Source organism: Falco peregrinus, chromosome 6 (genome assembly GCF_023634155.1).
Source record: "Falco peregrinus isolate bFalPer1 chromosome 6, bFalPer1.pri, whole genome shotgun sequence".
In the NCBI taxonomy this organism is placed as follows: Eukaryota; Metazoa; Chordata; class Aves; order Falconiformes; family Falconidae; genus Falco; species Falco peregrinus.
In genome coordinates this window covers 59,613,115-59,629,073 of record NC_073726.1, presented here as the reverse complement: position 1 = coordinate 59,629,073, position 15,959 = coordinate 59,613,115, and the positions used below count along the sequence as shown (strand labels likewise).

Sequence of the window (15,959 nt, the reverse complement as noted above, 5' to 3'; positions counted from 1 at the left end):
CGCTGGCACTGAACATCTACATTCATTAACACTGAGGAGATACAGCGGGAGCTTAGGACAGGGATTTTAAGTTACAATGTTTTTAAGAATAAAGAATTTCCTGAGCCATGGGTAATGTGGATCTTGTTTAACCCCTTACCAGGCACACTGCCACATACTGCTGGAGGCCATAAAAAACATTCAGTTTACCACATATATCTCCACAAGCATTCCGCAATAGAAAAAAACAATTTCCACTCCATAACAAGACAGCCAGGAAGCTGTCGGACAAAACATCCGTAAGTGTAGAGACGTGCGTATACACATTTACTGCAATCACACTCTTACTTGATTGTCTCTTGCTGGGTATCCATGATAACCTGAAGTCAGAGGCTCGTTCTGCAAGACAAGAAAAAGAGTGAATGTAGGAGTTACAAGGCATAGAAACCAAGGAATTAGGCATCTGTCTTAACTCAGCCAAAAACAAGAACCTGCATGAAATGGGGGAAGACTGAGCTAAGATTAAAGTATTCTGCTAACTTCCTATTTTCCATGTAAGCCAATACACCTAAAATTCATTTTCAACTGCATATGCCAAATTGTGCAGAAGGAAAAGACAAAAAAAATCCAAAGCCATAAAGTAAGCATAAATTAATCCTACCTTACCCTCTAATTTCAGTTGTGCATAATTTTTGTTAATTTTCCAAAGAATTTTTATACGCAAACTTTATTTTAGTACCACAAAAACTTAATAAAACAGAACATAAAATTACAGAAGCTACTGCCCACCTTGCCCCGTCTTGAAGGAATGTTCCCCTAAACATTAGCCATTAAAGTGTTGATTTTCTCCTTTTCAAAACTATATTATTAATAGTTTAACAAGAACTTAAAAAGCAGTCAGTGTATCTTCAAACACCCTGGTAAACCTGAGCAATACCTCACACACTCCCAACAGGACGTCAAACCTGCAGACTTTCTTCCTTCACCCCCAGAAGGGACCCTGAGCCTACAGATTTTGTGTTATTGGCAGCCCCATCACCCTGCTCTGTGGGAAAACATGAACATCCAACACTTCTGGAATTTCTCTGTAAAACTCCCAGACTCGTCTCTATTTTAGCAGTGTAGCAAGGATTAAGATAACATACTTCACAATGCTTCCTAAGTGTTTATTTATGTTTCTTAATTTATTTTCTGTTACTCTCCGTCCAACACCTCCTATGTGAAATGAGGAGAGGGCACTCACAAGTGTCCCACATGTGCATCTTTGTCTGGGTGGAGGATAAACTAAACTAGACAAAGCCCATACCAGTTCCAGCCTGGTACCCCTGTGCATTCACAAGCAACTCCCGGCAGAATACTGGGGGGAAAGGAGGCAGCCACCCTCCACAAACAGTTTGTAAGTCTGTTCCTATCTCTTGTTATGACTTGTGAGGAGGAACTCCTAACTGCCCTCACTTTCTCCAGCAGCACTTGGGGGAAGAGGTGGGGGTGGGGGCCAGACAGAGGCCCAAGGGGAAGACCCTGACAAAACACAGCAAAACAATTCCAATTTGTCAAAAGCAACAATAATCTGGGCATGTAGCTGACAGAGATGTATGACTGCTGTCAGGAAGTGGTTTTGTTGAGATGCTTTCGGTTTTGTGCTGGGATATTTGGGTTAAACAGGCCGGCTCCTACCAGAAAGAGCTCTTCTGCCCTAACATAGGGCATGTGGCCGCTGGCACAATTTCACAGTTTACACAAGACACTTACACACAACTTCCACTAAAAAGCAAGACGCTAGTATTTCAATACAGGGATTAGCAATGCTATTTTAAGTTTATATTCATCCTCCCTCTCTTCCTTTTTACCTCAAACCTGCCCAGGGGACTCTCCATGGAAACTTGCCAGGAAACATCCAGCCTCTCTCCTCAGGCTCTCACGCTAAAGCTACAGCGGCACGCACAGTGTGAGAGCTTCAAGGACAACAAAACTTCTGGCAGCCAGTTTTCAGGGATTAACAGTAATTAATTAGGTTGACCACCCTGTGAGTACATTCTTCTCAAATACTAATAACCAGCAAGCAGGTAAAGCACAAACCCCCGCAAATAATACAGAAACAAAAGAGAAGACACAGAAGTTGGAAGAAGCAAGTGGAGACTGCCAGCTACAGCACCACCCAAAGCTTTTGTGTTTTAACTGTGAACTTCATTAACAACCAAGCAACGTCACGATGAAGACGCACAGCTAAGTATTTTTCTCCCCCAATGTAAGCAGACGTTGTAAGTACTGTGATTCTCACACACACTGCAGTTTACCAACTTATATCTAAGTGCCATAAATGTCCACCTTATATCAGGAGATATGGTCTTCTCCTGAAAGACCATTCCAAGTATGCTTAATACTACTTGTGTACACACACCTGCTAGGTCAGTACCTCAAACACACTTGTGTACCAGTCTCTCAGCACCTTGGAAACCAGAAAGATTTCCAAAGGGAGAATAAGGAATAAATGGAGAAGTTGCCCCTACAGATACCAAAGATAAGGGCAGTGAACACAAGCAGAAAGTTATAATGAAGAAAGGAAAAAGAACCTGTTATTTTGAACATGATGTTCTTCACATCAGGGACTAACAAAAGGGACTGTCACCACAAAGCTGTGGCAGAAAAGAGACAAAACTGAACTTTGTGGGATTTCCTGAAGTCAAAGGACCTGGATGCCCAGAAACCACCTCTAGAGACAGTTTTTATAAGTAGAAGCAAATCATTAGAGTGTAAAAAGGAAGAAAAAAGACAAAGATCTGAGGGCAGTCTACAGTACATAAGAGGTCAGAAAGAAACAAGAAAAGCTAAGTGGAAGGGAAAAAAAACAACCAAAAAACAGCCAGCAGTCTCCACGCTGTTTTTTGGACAACAAACCTCCCACATCAGACTAAAAATGTTTGAGGGATATGGTTATATCAGAAGGTGAAAGAAGAGGTGAAAGTAGATTACATTAGGAAAGCAAGAATTTGGAGAAAGCAGAGGTTAGACAGAGGTTAGCAGCTGGAGCGTTAAGGTCACAAAAAGGCCAAAGATATCTCTGTTGTTCATACATCGATGCTACCACCAAGTACTGAACTCTGCAAAATCCCCGCTGTGCGTATCATTGCTCTAATTGAACTTCACTCTCCAAGAGAAGGCAGGAAGCGCCTAGGGAAACCGTCTCCCGCCAATAATCTCCAGTGCTGCCAATTTTACAGGTCACTAATGGTGAATCCGGGGCCTGCTGCACGATTATTCCATACGGAGTTTGCTTTTGTTGAAAACTAAACAGAGCAAGAAGTGTTAAACTCCTGCAACTGGAACAGGACAGTCCAGCAACATCCAGACAGAAAGCCTCCGCTAGTTAGCAGGCAACCTAAGGCACCAGAGGCTGGGGATACAGCTCAATCGCCTCCTCTGACTGCAGATGCACAAAACTAATCTCACAAAATGGAAGCAAAAAGAGAGAGGGGGAAGGTTTGATTCTGATAAATACCCTGCCCACAAATATGGAGGGACCCTACCTTCTGGCAGCAGCCTGGTGGGAGAGGGAATCCCCAGATAACTCCATCTCTCTCACAGCTCCCTCCTGCCAATTACATTTCTCTTATGATACCAACGTGCAACCAGACATTCGTAAAGAAATTGAGTTAGGCAGCGCTAGCCTGTGAAATCAAATCAAACTGACACTGGGATGTTTCATTACTTTGTTTACCACTGACAGGCATTTCTCAGGTACTTGTGACTTGCTTTAGAGTGGGGAGAAAAAAACCAGAAGCTAATACAGTACACCAGCTTTCTGCAACACATACTGTGATTTTATTCCAACCATATCCATGATCTCATGCATGGGCTTCCACACTTCCATAAGATGTGTGAGCATAGTGGTTGTACTCCACTAACAGTCTCTGTGCTGGCCAACTGGATTTCACAGGATGAAAATCACAAGTCAGTCAGATCCTCTAAGCCTTTAACCCTGCTTTCCCTTTACCTCAAATTTCCCTCCTCCTTTAATTTCCCAGGCTTGCTAACACAAGTTCTTCTATTGGCCTGCCACAAACTGCAAGGTACTGTCTCGGGTTTACAAGGTAAACACAGTACAGCCATTTGCAGATGACTGAAGAGCAAAGGAGGCACTCCTGCACTAGCAGAACAGCCAGGCCTTGGGGTTGTCAGGTTTTTTGACACCTCTCAACTTGATAAATTTTAGAAGTTGCTGAATTAAACACATCTTGAAAACATGAGGAATTGTCGATAAACCAGAACACCAGTAAAAAGTGATCAGCTCTGCAGGTGCTATTGACTTTTGAAAGGTCACAGATGGCTGGAGTAGAGTCAGCCCTCCAGAGGAAATGTCACACCTGTAACACCTAACCGAAGGTCTGAAAGGCCTCTTGCCCTCTCCTTAAAAATTAAACTAAATTTTACCTTAAAGAGGCAATAATTCTCTTTGACCTAACTTGACCCTGGAACAAATCAATTTTACATCAGGGACTCACCATTTTGCCAGATGCAGCAATCAGTGAGGCCTGATTAGCAATTGTTTCTTGACAGCCAAACTAAACCCAAAACCTGCAGACTACAACTCTGCTGGTAGGAACTGTTACCTTAGTGAGTTCATCCATATTTCTGCAGCCAGAGAATCAATTCCTGCTGAATGTAAGCTTCAATTTGAAGCATTAAGTCCTTTCAGTTGCAAAGATAACCTCAGAAACATGACCAAGCAATCTCTTCCCTGGATCTGTGGCATGCCTGCTTTCCTGACAATGCTGGGAAAAGTGAAGTTAATACAATTCCTTTGAGTTTCACAACTACCACCTTCCAGATCTGAACAACAGCAGCAAAACCAACAGAACAGCTCATCTACCTCTCCTCTGACTACCCCAAGATCTACTGGTAGCGCAGCAGCCTGGTGGCTTGGACAGAAGTGGCAAAGGCTCTGGAAAGCCAGAAACCCCTGGACTACACAGAGCAATGAAATAAAGGCAACAAGAAATTACTTGTTCCTCCTGAAAGCAAAATGAGATTTTGAAGTGAGATACCACAAGCTACGCATTTATCAGACTTGTGTTAGACAAACAGAAGCTGGGGGAAAAAAAAAACCAAACAGAAAAAAAAACAAACAGAAGAGAAAAAAACAGGGGGAAAAAAGGCTGAAAACACTGGCAACAAAGCTATTAATCTAAAAGTGACAGTTGCGAAAAAGCAAAGCTCGCAAGCCAGACAGAAATCCAAGCACTGTTCACTACAGCCCAGTGATTTCACCATCTTTTTTGCTTTTTCTTGCATGGCAGAAAAGACAGAAACCCTGTGCTGGGGGAGAGGTAGGGGTCTTGAAAAAGGCTTTTTAGTACTTTTGTTAGTACTCTGCCACAGTTAAACTGTAAATGACTTGACCTTAACAGTTACCAAGAAAATACGTAATTCTTCATCAGACCCTTATTGCAATTTATTGCAAATCCAAATTATTGCATACAAACAAAAAGGAAACACCCATTTCTTTGTCCAAGCATATCTAATGCCTTCAGTCTGCTTTGTCAATTGTGTGTGCCATCTCCCTACCCCAAACTGTCTGTGGATAAAATTAATGAGAAAAGTAGCATCTAAGGGTGAATTACCAATTATTAATGAAAAAATGAACTAAAGTAGTTTTTAAGCGGATCTTAATGTCACCCATCTCCCTCGATACTTACCCTAATTTGATATATAGCTCTTGCTAATCACTCTGCAGTTCCAATAACTGCATCTATAGTGTGGGATGCTTCCCCTTCAGCTGTCTTCACTTTCAATTAAACTTGCTTCTCAGCTTTGGCCCATTTCCAGACACAGAGACATCATCTAGCAAAGGACTTCCATTTATTTGCTTCCTTGTTAGTATCCTGACATCAACAGTCTGTATGATTTTCTAGATGAAAGTACAGGACTTATATTTTATTCCTTACCCACCCCTTGTACACTTTCCTTACCCCTTGTACACTTTCTTTAAAGTGTACAAGGGGACTAAAAGCCCGAGTGTTTGATGAAAGGTGCCACACCAAGTACACTGTGCTGCTGCTGCCCTTGATGGTTGGGAAGACACAGGCCAGCTAGCACAGCCCTGGCTTCCCAGGCCCACCCAAATGACTGCAGCCACTTCTTGAGGGACAGAAAACCAGCGGTGCCACCGCCCGTGCAGCACACTGGCTGCAGGGGACTGATGCTGGCAGCTGCACCCATGGGAGCATGCAAGCGCCCACTGGCTCCCCCGCCCCAGGGCCTGGAGGCCAGGGCCTAGCGGAGGCTGGGATGGAGGCCCATCCGGCCCCTCTTCCTTCCTGGAATTCTGGCCCTGTTGCTGCAGCAACGGCGGCCTCTGGCCTGGCCCCCCCACCCCGCTCCAGGTTTCCCCTTCTCCTAAAAATATCTTTTTTCAGCAGGAGCCGGCAGGACACCAGAAGCGTGGTACAGGAGAGCTCCTGTGCTGGGCCCCTGCCGCCCCACTGGGCTCCAGATCTCCCAAGGGGACAGCCGATGGCATGGCGTTCCTACCTCTGGCCTCTCACCCGCTTCAGCCCCCCAGCACAAGGGGGTCCCTGCCCTGGGCACCCACACCAGCCTCAAGGCTTTTCAAACCCATGTCTCTCCCACCCAGACACCCTCCCCTGCAGCGGGGACATGGCAGCCCGCAGCCCCCGGCAGCCCTGAACCCACTGCGGGGCCTGCAGGCCCAGCTGGAGGGAGGCCAGGCCCGCCAGAGTCTCCCTGGGCGGGAAGCCCAGTGACACAGTAAAGATGAGAAAGGAAGGTGATGTCAGATTAATAAAAATAGCCTTCTGCCCCAACCAGAGTTTGAACAGTTTGGAGCAACTAACCAGGCAAGCCCATGACCTGACCAGCAAGACAGAACAGGGCGACTTTGGGGGTGGCTGCATCCCTGTTAAACAGAGCCCCAGCGAAGCTGCCCGAACATGTCAGCGTGATTTCCTGTATTTGAGATACATATTTTCTTAACTACAACCTCCTGGCACTTCTGTTCCACAAAACCCTATACATACTACAGGAACAGTAACTGTTTGGTATAGCAGAAGGGAATACACATAAATGTACCTCTGACCAAACCACACAGAAAGATGGTATTTAAACTTCCAGGTCCGTTAAAAATTTCAGTATGCAAAAAGTTTACAAGTGCACACTCAGGTTTTAAGCTGATAGCATCCGTATGAAGTTAGAATACGGACGTCTAATTTTGCAGAAAGAAGGGGGACTTTCATACACAGAAAGCACTTCCACAGCTAAAATGGAACAGCTAAAAAAAACAAACTCTGTAAAATACTTTGATAACAATACAGATTCTTCCCTGACCTTTCTTTCTTTCCTCTTTTTTTTTTTTTTTTTAAATAATGAAAGTAGCTTTCTGGAGATCAGAAGCAGCTTTCCAACAACTGAGTTTTTAATTTTCGAGACCAACCAAGAGGTGTTTTCAGCTTCCAAAAGATATGAGATTTCATTAATTTAGTGTTATTTCAATGTGCAAAACACACTTTTTTTTTTTTTAACTACATACAGCACCATCCTCTTTATGCTCTGGGCATAAAGGAAATACAGCCTGCTTCTGCTGGTCCGTGACCTATGTTGGCAACAATAGATCCAGTGTGAGTTAAAGCCTCTGGGAATACTGTGCACAGTGTGACGTCTATGATCCATCAAATGCAAGGACACTCTGCATGCACAGAAGTCAATAGCACAGAATATTGATTTCCCTCCTCTTTTACTACGCAGAAGCATTTTTAAATGGCAGCTCATCTTCACTTCTACACTTCCTCAACAGGAACAGGACAGGGCTCATAACAAGGCTTTAAAATCCAGCACTGGGGGCACCTTTGGATCCCATAATTGTTGTATGGGGCTAAGGAAGCATTTCCCACATAATTCATGCTAAGCCACTCATTACAGGGCAACATGCTCGCGGCGTGAAAATCTGGCTTGCTCAAACATGACAGCTACAAGCTTTTGCAAGGTGAAGAGGACTATGGAGGTTTGTCTTAGTAGATGGCTTCATTACTTCTGCTTTCTAAAAAAACAGGATGGAGAACACGGGAAAGAACAAGATGAGGGAGATGACAGACCTCAGATCCATAAGGGAAGTCAGTTGATCACAAGCTTCTTGGCTGATTTTACTGACACTCAGAAGCTGTTGTTCAAAGGCTAAAAGGAGAGTACTCCTACTTTCCAGAATGAAATAATATGTTACATTACCTGCAGAAGAGAAGGCTGAAACTTACTTCTTGGTTGGGTGTGAAGAGGCTGTGATATAAAATTGAACCTGCCTTGCTTTTAGGGAAACTGGCACACAAAAAAATAGAGGCACAACAGTACATGACTCAGACGAAATCATGCTATATACCAACTGCTGCTGGCAGATAGGTGCAGGAGAAATTTTCTGTGCCCTGGACATGCTGGCCTGATTGCATAAGCTGCCCTAAATAGTTAGAGAAATTATTTTCCCAAGTTCGCATTACAAACCAGCTTCCCTTTCCCCAAAGACATAATTTCATCAAGCAGCCTAGCCAAATGCAGTTTCATATCCGGGGCACTCCAAGTGCCCACAGCCAGCCTGAGAAAGGAGAGAAAGCAGGCAGGCTGATGGGCCAGACCTGTAATGACAAAGGGTTAAAAAGTCTGGAGAATGGAGAAAGCACAGGGCTTGGGGCACAGGGTGAAGAAAAGGCAGGCTTCAGGAGCCCCTCGGCAGCCAGGGCTGTTTCTGATTAAGCCTGCAGGATTGTGGAGCTGCACAGGAAGCGCCGGGGGGGGGGGGGGGGCTAGGGGTCTCGGCCACCGCCATCCCAAACATACTAGAAATCTTTGTGTTCCAGCAGCACCATCTGGAAACAGTTAGCCAGAAACAACTCCCAGGCCTTCCCTCCCGAAATTTAAAAAAAAAAAAAAAAAAAAAAAAATTAAAAAAAAAATCCATTCTTAAGACCGTTAACCCCGGCCTCTTCATCCCCCTCCTGGAAAGCTGCTCTCCCTGCAACAGTGGGAAACAAAAGGGCATCTATAAAAGGGAATGAACCCCCCTCAAGTGCTACAAGGGCAATGTGCACAGTGTGGGAGCTCCCTCTGCTCACTGGGGGCACCCCAAAGTAGCACCACAAGGGACAGAGAAAAAACAAACCCTCCGTCTCCTGGGCAGCACAATGCTTCAGAAGCAGCCATGGTGAAAGAGCATCCAGGGCACTAACTGCACCTAGTAAGACCAACGTGGGGAAAACATGGACCACTCTGCAGCTAAAATATTCCCAAATGGGAGTCACGCATGTTGAGGGTTCACCCTGAATTCTGGCCCTGTGGAAGCTCTCACTTCTGTGCTATATGAGCACATGTATGTGAGAGAAACCACTCCAGCAAAGATTAATATTCCAGACACATGCAAGAGATTTAATTCTGTTCTTAAGAGGACAGAAAGACAGTGATGCAAAGCACATCATCGTGGCAATGCTCCCCTGCTGCCTCGGAGGTAGCAAGAATCAGAAGGGTGACAGACTGATGCAGCCATTTCCAATCCCTGAAAGGGCTCCTTCTGATAAAGGGCTAGTACAGCCCATTAGTGCCTCAGCACATGTCCTGGAGACAAAGAGGGTGTCTGTCTCCAAAACGCCATTCATTAGTACTTTAAAAGGCAAAAGGAGAGGTCATGACTATTGAATTTTACCAGAATAAATCCCCACGTAACAGTTTGTTAGAGAGGTACTCCCCTTCCAAAGGTTGCCATCTCCACGATGAAGGAAAGCCTGCAGGGCTTTTACCATTCCCTCCTTGCCTTTACCTTTATTCACCTCTCCCACACACATCAGGATTTTTCAGGGTTTTTCTTCTAATTAGACACCCAAGTGCTACACACTTACCTACAAAAATGTAGAAACATACCAAAACAAAATCAAAGCTAACCTTTCAACATCCCAATTAAGCAATTACATATGAAAAGTAACTTGAGTGATTTCTGCTACAACACAATGCCATTTCACTACAGAAAACACACCTCTGCTTTTCTTCTGACACCCATCCTGTAACTGAGCGCCGCCATCTCTTTATAGGCCACTGACAGTCTGGATGGCATGTGGCCACATGCCAAGGCCCTCCATAACCAGGGTGCAATTCATAAAAATTAAAAAAAGAGTCTTAAAATAGCAGGTTTTCTCAGCCATTAACCAAGGACTCCTTGGAATCCACTGCTGTTACATAGATCTCCTCACTGATCCTGTAAAGCTAACTACTGCTAACATGATTGCCCCAAGATGGTAGCACAGTTGCGGTCACACCTTACTGACCATATAAAAAGGGAGAAATCCTGCCTAAGCTACCAGAAATACCCACCCTAGACAAACTGTCCAGCATGGCAGGCTATAGATGATGCCCTGACCTAGTCAAATAACTTTTGCTGGAGGAATGAAGCAACCCTGTGTAGGCAATTGTCACAGCTAAAAAGGGGTTAGAACAGGGAGGAAAGCAGCACTAATCAAAGAATCTCCATTCCTCCCAAAGGATGAACGGTTTTGAGAGGAGTTTCAGTATGTGCTTTGCTTCAAAGTTTTAAGAGAAAGGAAGAAAGACCTGCCCTTCATTTGGAAGGTCACATCCAAAGAGTCGGGACAGTGCTCTGCACAGAGGAAGATTCAAAACAAAACATGACTCACCCCAACTATGGGGACAAAATGAGGCATTTACAGTAAGTTACTGTTTCCATCTTGTTGCACACAGAAGCAAGACAAGCCACTCTAAAGGCGTTTCTAAGAAAGATCGTGTTACTGTGGAAAGCAAAATTATCCAGCGAGGTGTCTGTAAGTGGTCTGAATTCTTTAGTTTGGCCCAGATGGGAGTACTAGCCCTGTTTATAAGGGAAAAGCTGCTGCTGCCTGGGCCGAGAACTTCATGTATTAATGGGTAAATGAAGTGAGACACCATCAGCAGTCTTGGCCATGGGATATTCTTACACCATTGTACATCCTGCATTTAAATACGGCCGTCAACCACAAAGAAATATTGTAATTGAACAGCAAGAGGTCATAGGAACAAAATCGGGCCTGTGAAAGGTCAAGACAGGTGCCAGGGATCTTTGCAGTGACTGCAGCATTAAAGCACCAAGCTGTTGCACCCCAGGCACCTAGGAGGCTGCAAGACCTGTTCAGCAGAGCCAGACAGGAGATAAGACACAGTTCTTGCTTGCAGCATCCCATAAGCCTGCAATGCATTTCTCTCTTTTTACCAGCTTTAGGTTTATTTAAAGCGCAATAAGTTGGCAGAAACAGCAGATAACCTCCTTACAGAGCCTCAGTTCCACCCTATTGTCTTTATGGATAGTCTGAAGCCACTAGAAAAAGACCCACACACACCCCTCAGGAGGTCTCAAAACCCCCGGATTGCACATTCCTGCCAGCACCACACAAAAGCATCAAAGCCCCCTCCCGTCCCTGCCTGCAAGACAATGTAATAAGCAAACAGCTCTACCAGCCGTGGAACTAACTGAAACTAGTTCTTCACAGATTCGTACCCTCTGCCCCCTGGCTGCTTCCCACCCCTGCCTCCCGCAGCTATAACCACAGCCCCCCTCACCATGTCCCCTGCCACGGTCCCGCCGGGCAGAAGGGAGCACACAGCAGGCACGGCCAGACCCATCTGTCCGCCTCCTCCATATGGAGTGCGTAATCCATAAATCATGACCACCTTGCCCTCTGTGGGGAACTTGTCTGCATCCCTCCCTGCCCCTACTCCATCACCATTTTTCACAAAGCTTTTAGGAAGGCAGTAGCATTACAATTCTACCAACTTTTAAATGTGATTGAAATTACCAGTTGGTTTGTAAGTGTGCATGCGTGGGAAAGAATTGTCACAGAACATTCACCTAAAGCTTGTTTCCTTCACAATTTAGTCTAAAAACCTCTTCTGTGTGCAGTCCCTGGAGACGACTTTGCATTAAGAAGTTACATTTCCCTCCCTGAGCCTACAAATGCAGAACAGAAGAGATCTAAAAAAACCTCGGCTCCTGAAATTACAGAATCATGTATCTTCCTATGCAGCACATTCAGATGAGAAACAAAGGAGCCACCCTCCCACCGAACACACAAACATCTTAAATTAGGTACAGCAAAACCGGCAGTATGGCAAGTTCCTGAACTGGAACAGACTGAAGGCACCATGTCAAACAGCAGACCAGACGGCCAGTCAAAGCTTCAAAACATGCCAAAGCACAACTTGCCTTTTTTGTTTTATTTCAATGTTACTTTGTCAATATAGCCAACATTTTTATCCAAAGTGCTAGATAGTTGCAGCCCTATAAATTCAGTGCTATTTACTCCCTCCTCCTGCACACTTGGTAACAACTGCTCAACCCAAGTATAAAGAGATTAAAACTCAACTCCCTTGAGCTAGATAGTGATGCAAACCTTCTAAGAGCATGTTTTTTACAGTCAGATTAAGCCAACCTCAAAAATCACACTACTAAAGGGAATCGCCCTATTTTTTCCCCTCCTGCTCCCAATCATGCAACCCTGCCTCATCTCTTGCATGCACAGTAGGGATCACAGAAGAACACGGCAAGTCAGATCAGCTTGCTGATCCTCCTGCAAATTAATCCCTCAAAAAAGGAGAAGGATTAGCTTCATGAACAAAGGTGGTCACTACAGGCCACGTAATCCCTAACACCTGGTACATGGGAGTGTGTAGGACCATGTGGTTGGAGTCAGGGAGAAGGCAGGGCTCCTCTTTCAGTGAAAGCATAGTCTTAGATCAGCTTAAACCAATGATGAAACTGCAACAGCATGCTGACAAGCCTCCTTCTAAGAAACTACCAATCCCTGACCTCTATGCATTTCAGAGCCTTTTACGCAAGCATCATTAACACTGCTTTAAGATTCAGTTTCTGGTCCCTCGAAAAACTGATCATAAGAAACATCAACCAGTCATCCGAGGCAGCAGAAGCCTTATTTCTGATCGCATTTCATGGCTTCCCCTCCTCATGCCAAAACATCTCCAATACAGCCAAACTGGACATAAGTGATGTTTGCTCATACCTTTCCCCTTTCCTCATCCCTCACAATCAGGGAGCAATCAAGTCTGCTGCTGCTCTACCAAAGACCAGAGCTGCTTAAGTGAGTTCTCATGAGCAAAGGGATACTCTATAGATAGTATCCATGAGTATCTAAAATCCAACTGTCATGCTTAGTCTGTTACTTAGAATTGTGAGAATCCAGAAAGGAAAAGGCATTTTTATCAATTAAATCTACCCACACTTGGTAGCTAGTTTCCAGATCGGTAATCAGGGAAGACCTATAAAAATTGATGCTAGTATTTTTTGCCCCACTGGATTTGTGAAAACACACCTAGACCCCTTCTGCTCTCAATGCTTTGGATTCATGGCTTCCATGACTTTCAGACAAAAAGTACTGCTCTTTGCTACAGACCCATGCACCTCTGTCACAAAGAACTGCTGAGGATTTGGCAAGACCAGCTGCAGAAGTACTGGCCAACACTTATTCTGGGGAGGATGCTGATGGCAGTTTGAGGCACATAGATGACTTCACTACTAAGCATGCTAAAAGTATGCATCCTCTGTCGTCAGAGCTATCCATACTTTAAAAATGTTCCTTCTTCTCAACCTGATGCTACAGCCTTCAGTAACAAGACCTGCACATATCCAAGAGCTGAGTGACTCTACTCCAGCTTGGAATATGACTTGGCTTCAATGATTAATGCTATCATTACCTCTCAACTGGACTACAGCATGGTGTTGACAGCACAACACTTCAGCTTTTAAGAAACTCCAAATCACACAGAAACTGGAGCTGACAATTTCATGCCAGTTCTCCATACAAATGCCTACGCAGATCTCAGGGTGAACATTTACACAGGTCATACTGCAAAACACACCACTCTTGAAGCCAAGGAGCATCACAAACTTCATCACTTTACAGGAGTGGTAGGCACATGCTTATTTCAAGTCCTCCTAAAAAAAAAAAAAAAAGCAAAAAAAAAAGCCTTTCTTTTACATTAAAAAAGCTAACAGAAATCTTCAAAAACTAACGTTGAAGGAGCATATATTGCTTTTCCTGAAGCGGATAGGAAAGAACAAACATCATCTCATTACATTAGCCACATTGCTTAATGTATTAGAATAAAGCACCCAAACTAAGACCACAGAAGGTAAAGTGTGCGTATATAAAATGTACATTTGTGCACATATATTACACATTTCTACACATGAACTTGACCAAAACTGAAACATAACAGACGCCTAAACCTTCTAGGCAACAACCAAGACCAGTGGCAATTTTGCAGCACTAAAACTGTCACAGAAAGGAAGAAAGGCCTAGGAAAGCTGCTGGATTTGCAGTGCACCTTCCTAGTGCCAAAAATCAAGTCTTGAGACACCAACACTACCACCTGCAGTGTATAAATGTCTGTGTCAAAATGAAGCTTGTAATCCTCCTGGGTGAAAAACTGAACCTCCCAAATCCCATCCCATATGAAGACAGCATTGCAACAGTCAGAGTCTATTGAAAGATAGTGCTGGTACCTGGAGGATTACTTGCAGGTTTAAAGCAGCAGCAGAAGGAAAAAAATTAAAAGATGCTGGAATTTCACAGAGATGCAGCTGCTGCATGGGAAAGCTTGATACCAGCTACATAGAAAGGCACTGTACAGATTCAGGACAGAAGAGTTGAATACATGCAAATCACAGATTAAATGAGATTGCTTCTCTCCTCCACTGCTGTTCAATCGGATCAGGAGGACGAGGGAAAAAGCAAGAAATCTGCTCCTGTCTGGAAACAGTCAAAAGTCTCCTGAGGGAAGAAGGAAGGAAGGGAGGGAGGGAGGAATTTTCCCTTTCTCCTGTTGCCATTATTAAAGTCAAAATGGGTATAAATGAGAAGCTCCTAAGCTTAAAATCTTTATTATACAAACATAATATACAAGCATATTGTCCTAAACTCTGGCAATGGCAATTCTAGCTCTCTCCTGCATCCCAGAAGCCATGTGTTACAATAAGGCTTAGCTTCTCAACTAACTACATCTAGGCCTTACCATACACGAGTCCAAGTCCATCAGCTTTTATATTTATTTCTGGAGGGCATGCTTTTGCTCACAGCAAAAGCACATTCACAAGCCCTGTGTGCTAATGGGAAACGGCAGCCCCAGACCTTCTCCCAGTTGCTGCATGAACACCACTGCAGGCTTCACACCTTTGCAACTTGTCTCCCTTTCAGTCATACAACTTTCAAAGCAGCAGAGGAAGCTTGCTGCAGACATTTCCCTCTCCTCTGTTGACAAGGAACACTACATCTCTGTCCATTCCTGCTTGTGGACAGGAGAAAACAGGCGACTTTACCCTTTGTTCCCTTCCTTCTAGCCTTTTTGATTCAATAACCACTCAGGGCTCACGGACAAAGGTAATGATCTAGGCTCTCTTGGGGGTTGTTTTAGTTCTCTCTCGGTTGAATCACTTCAAGTCTCCTCTGCTGTTTGCTGCAGAGAAGCCACAGCAAGCGATATTGCAGCCATCACTTCAGAGGTAACAACATACTCCACTGCTCCAGGCATAGGAGTCAAAGCGGGGAAAAGAAAGACAGCACATCCTTCCTCCCAGGTTGTCCATCCCAGCCACACACTGCAAACTGAGGCCGGGAAGACAAGCAGCAACTCTGAAAGACTTAGCCTTTGGCTGAGGGGACGATGTTCAGCAAGAAAAGCTTTCCACTGGCCAGCAGAAAGGTGCACTCCTCCAGCATCCAGCATTTGCACTGGTGTAAAAGGACTGGGTTACTCTCTGGAAGGGAGCTCTGTTTTTGTCCAGCATCTGTCAGACCCCTGGGACCCTTTAGCACTTTATCAAACAACCCTCTGGGATTTTAGTGTAACAGCACAGGATTTTAAACTAAAAAGAAAAAAAAGCCAGCCCCTGCCACTTTGTACTCAATCATTTACATATCACTTCTACTGCG

General features: G+C 44.5%; 1 protein-coding gene across 3 annotated transcripts in view; it reads right to left on the bottom strand.

Moving 5' to 3' along the window:
• The window catches only part of RBFOX2 (RNA binding fox-1 homolog 2), a 174,311-nt gene that overhangs the window by 136,711 nt on the left and 21,641 nt on the right, over positions 1 to 15,959 (bottom strand). For all 3 annotated transcript variants that reach the window (XM_055807842.1, XM_055807845.1, XM_055807838.1), the window contains exon 2: positions 328 to 378. In XM_055807842.1, the coding sequence (XP_055663817.1) occupies positions 328 to 378 (51 nt within the window). The remainder of the gene's footprint in view (positions 1 to 327; positions 379 to 15,959) is intronic.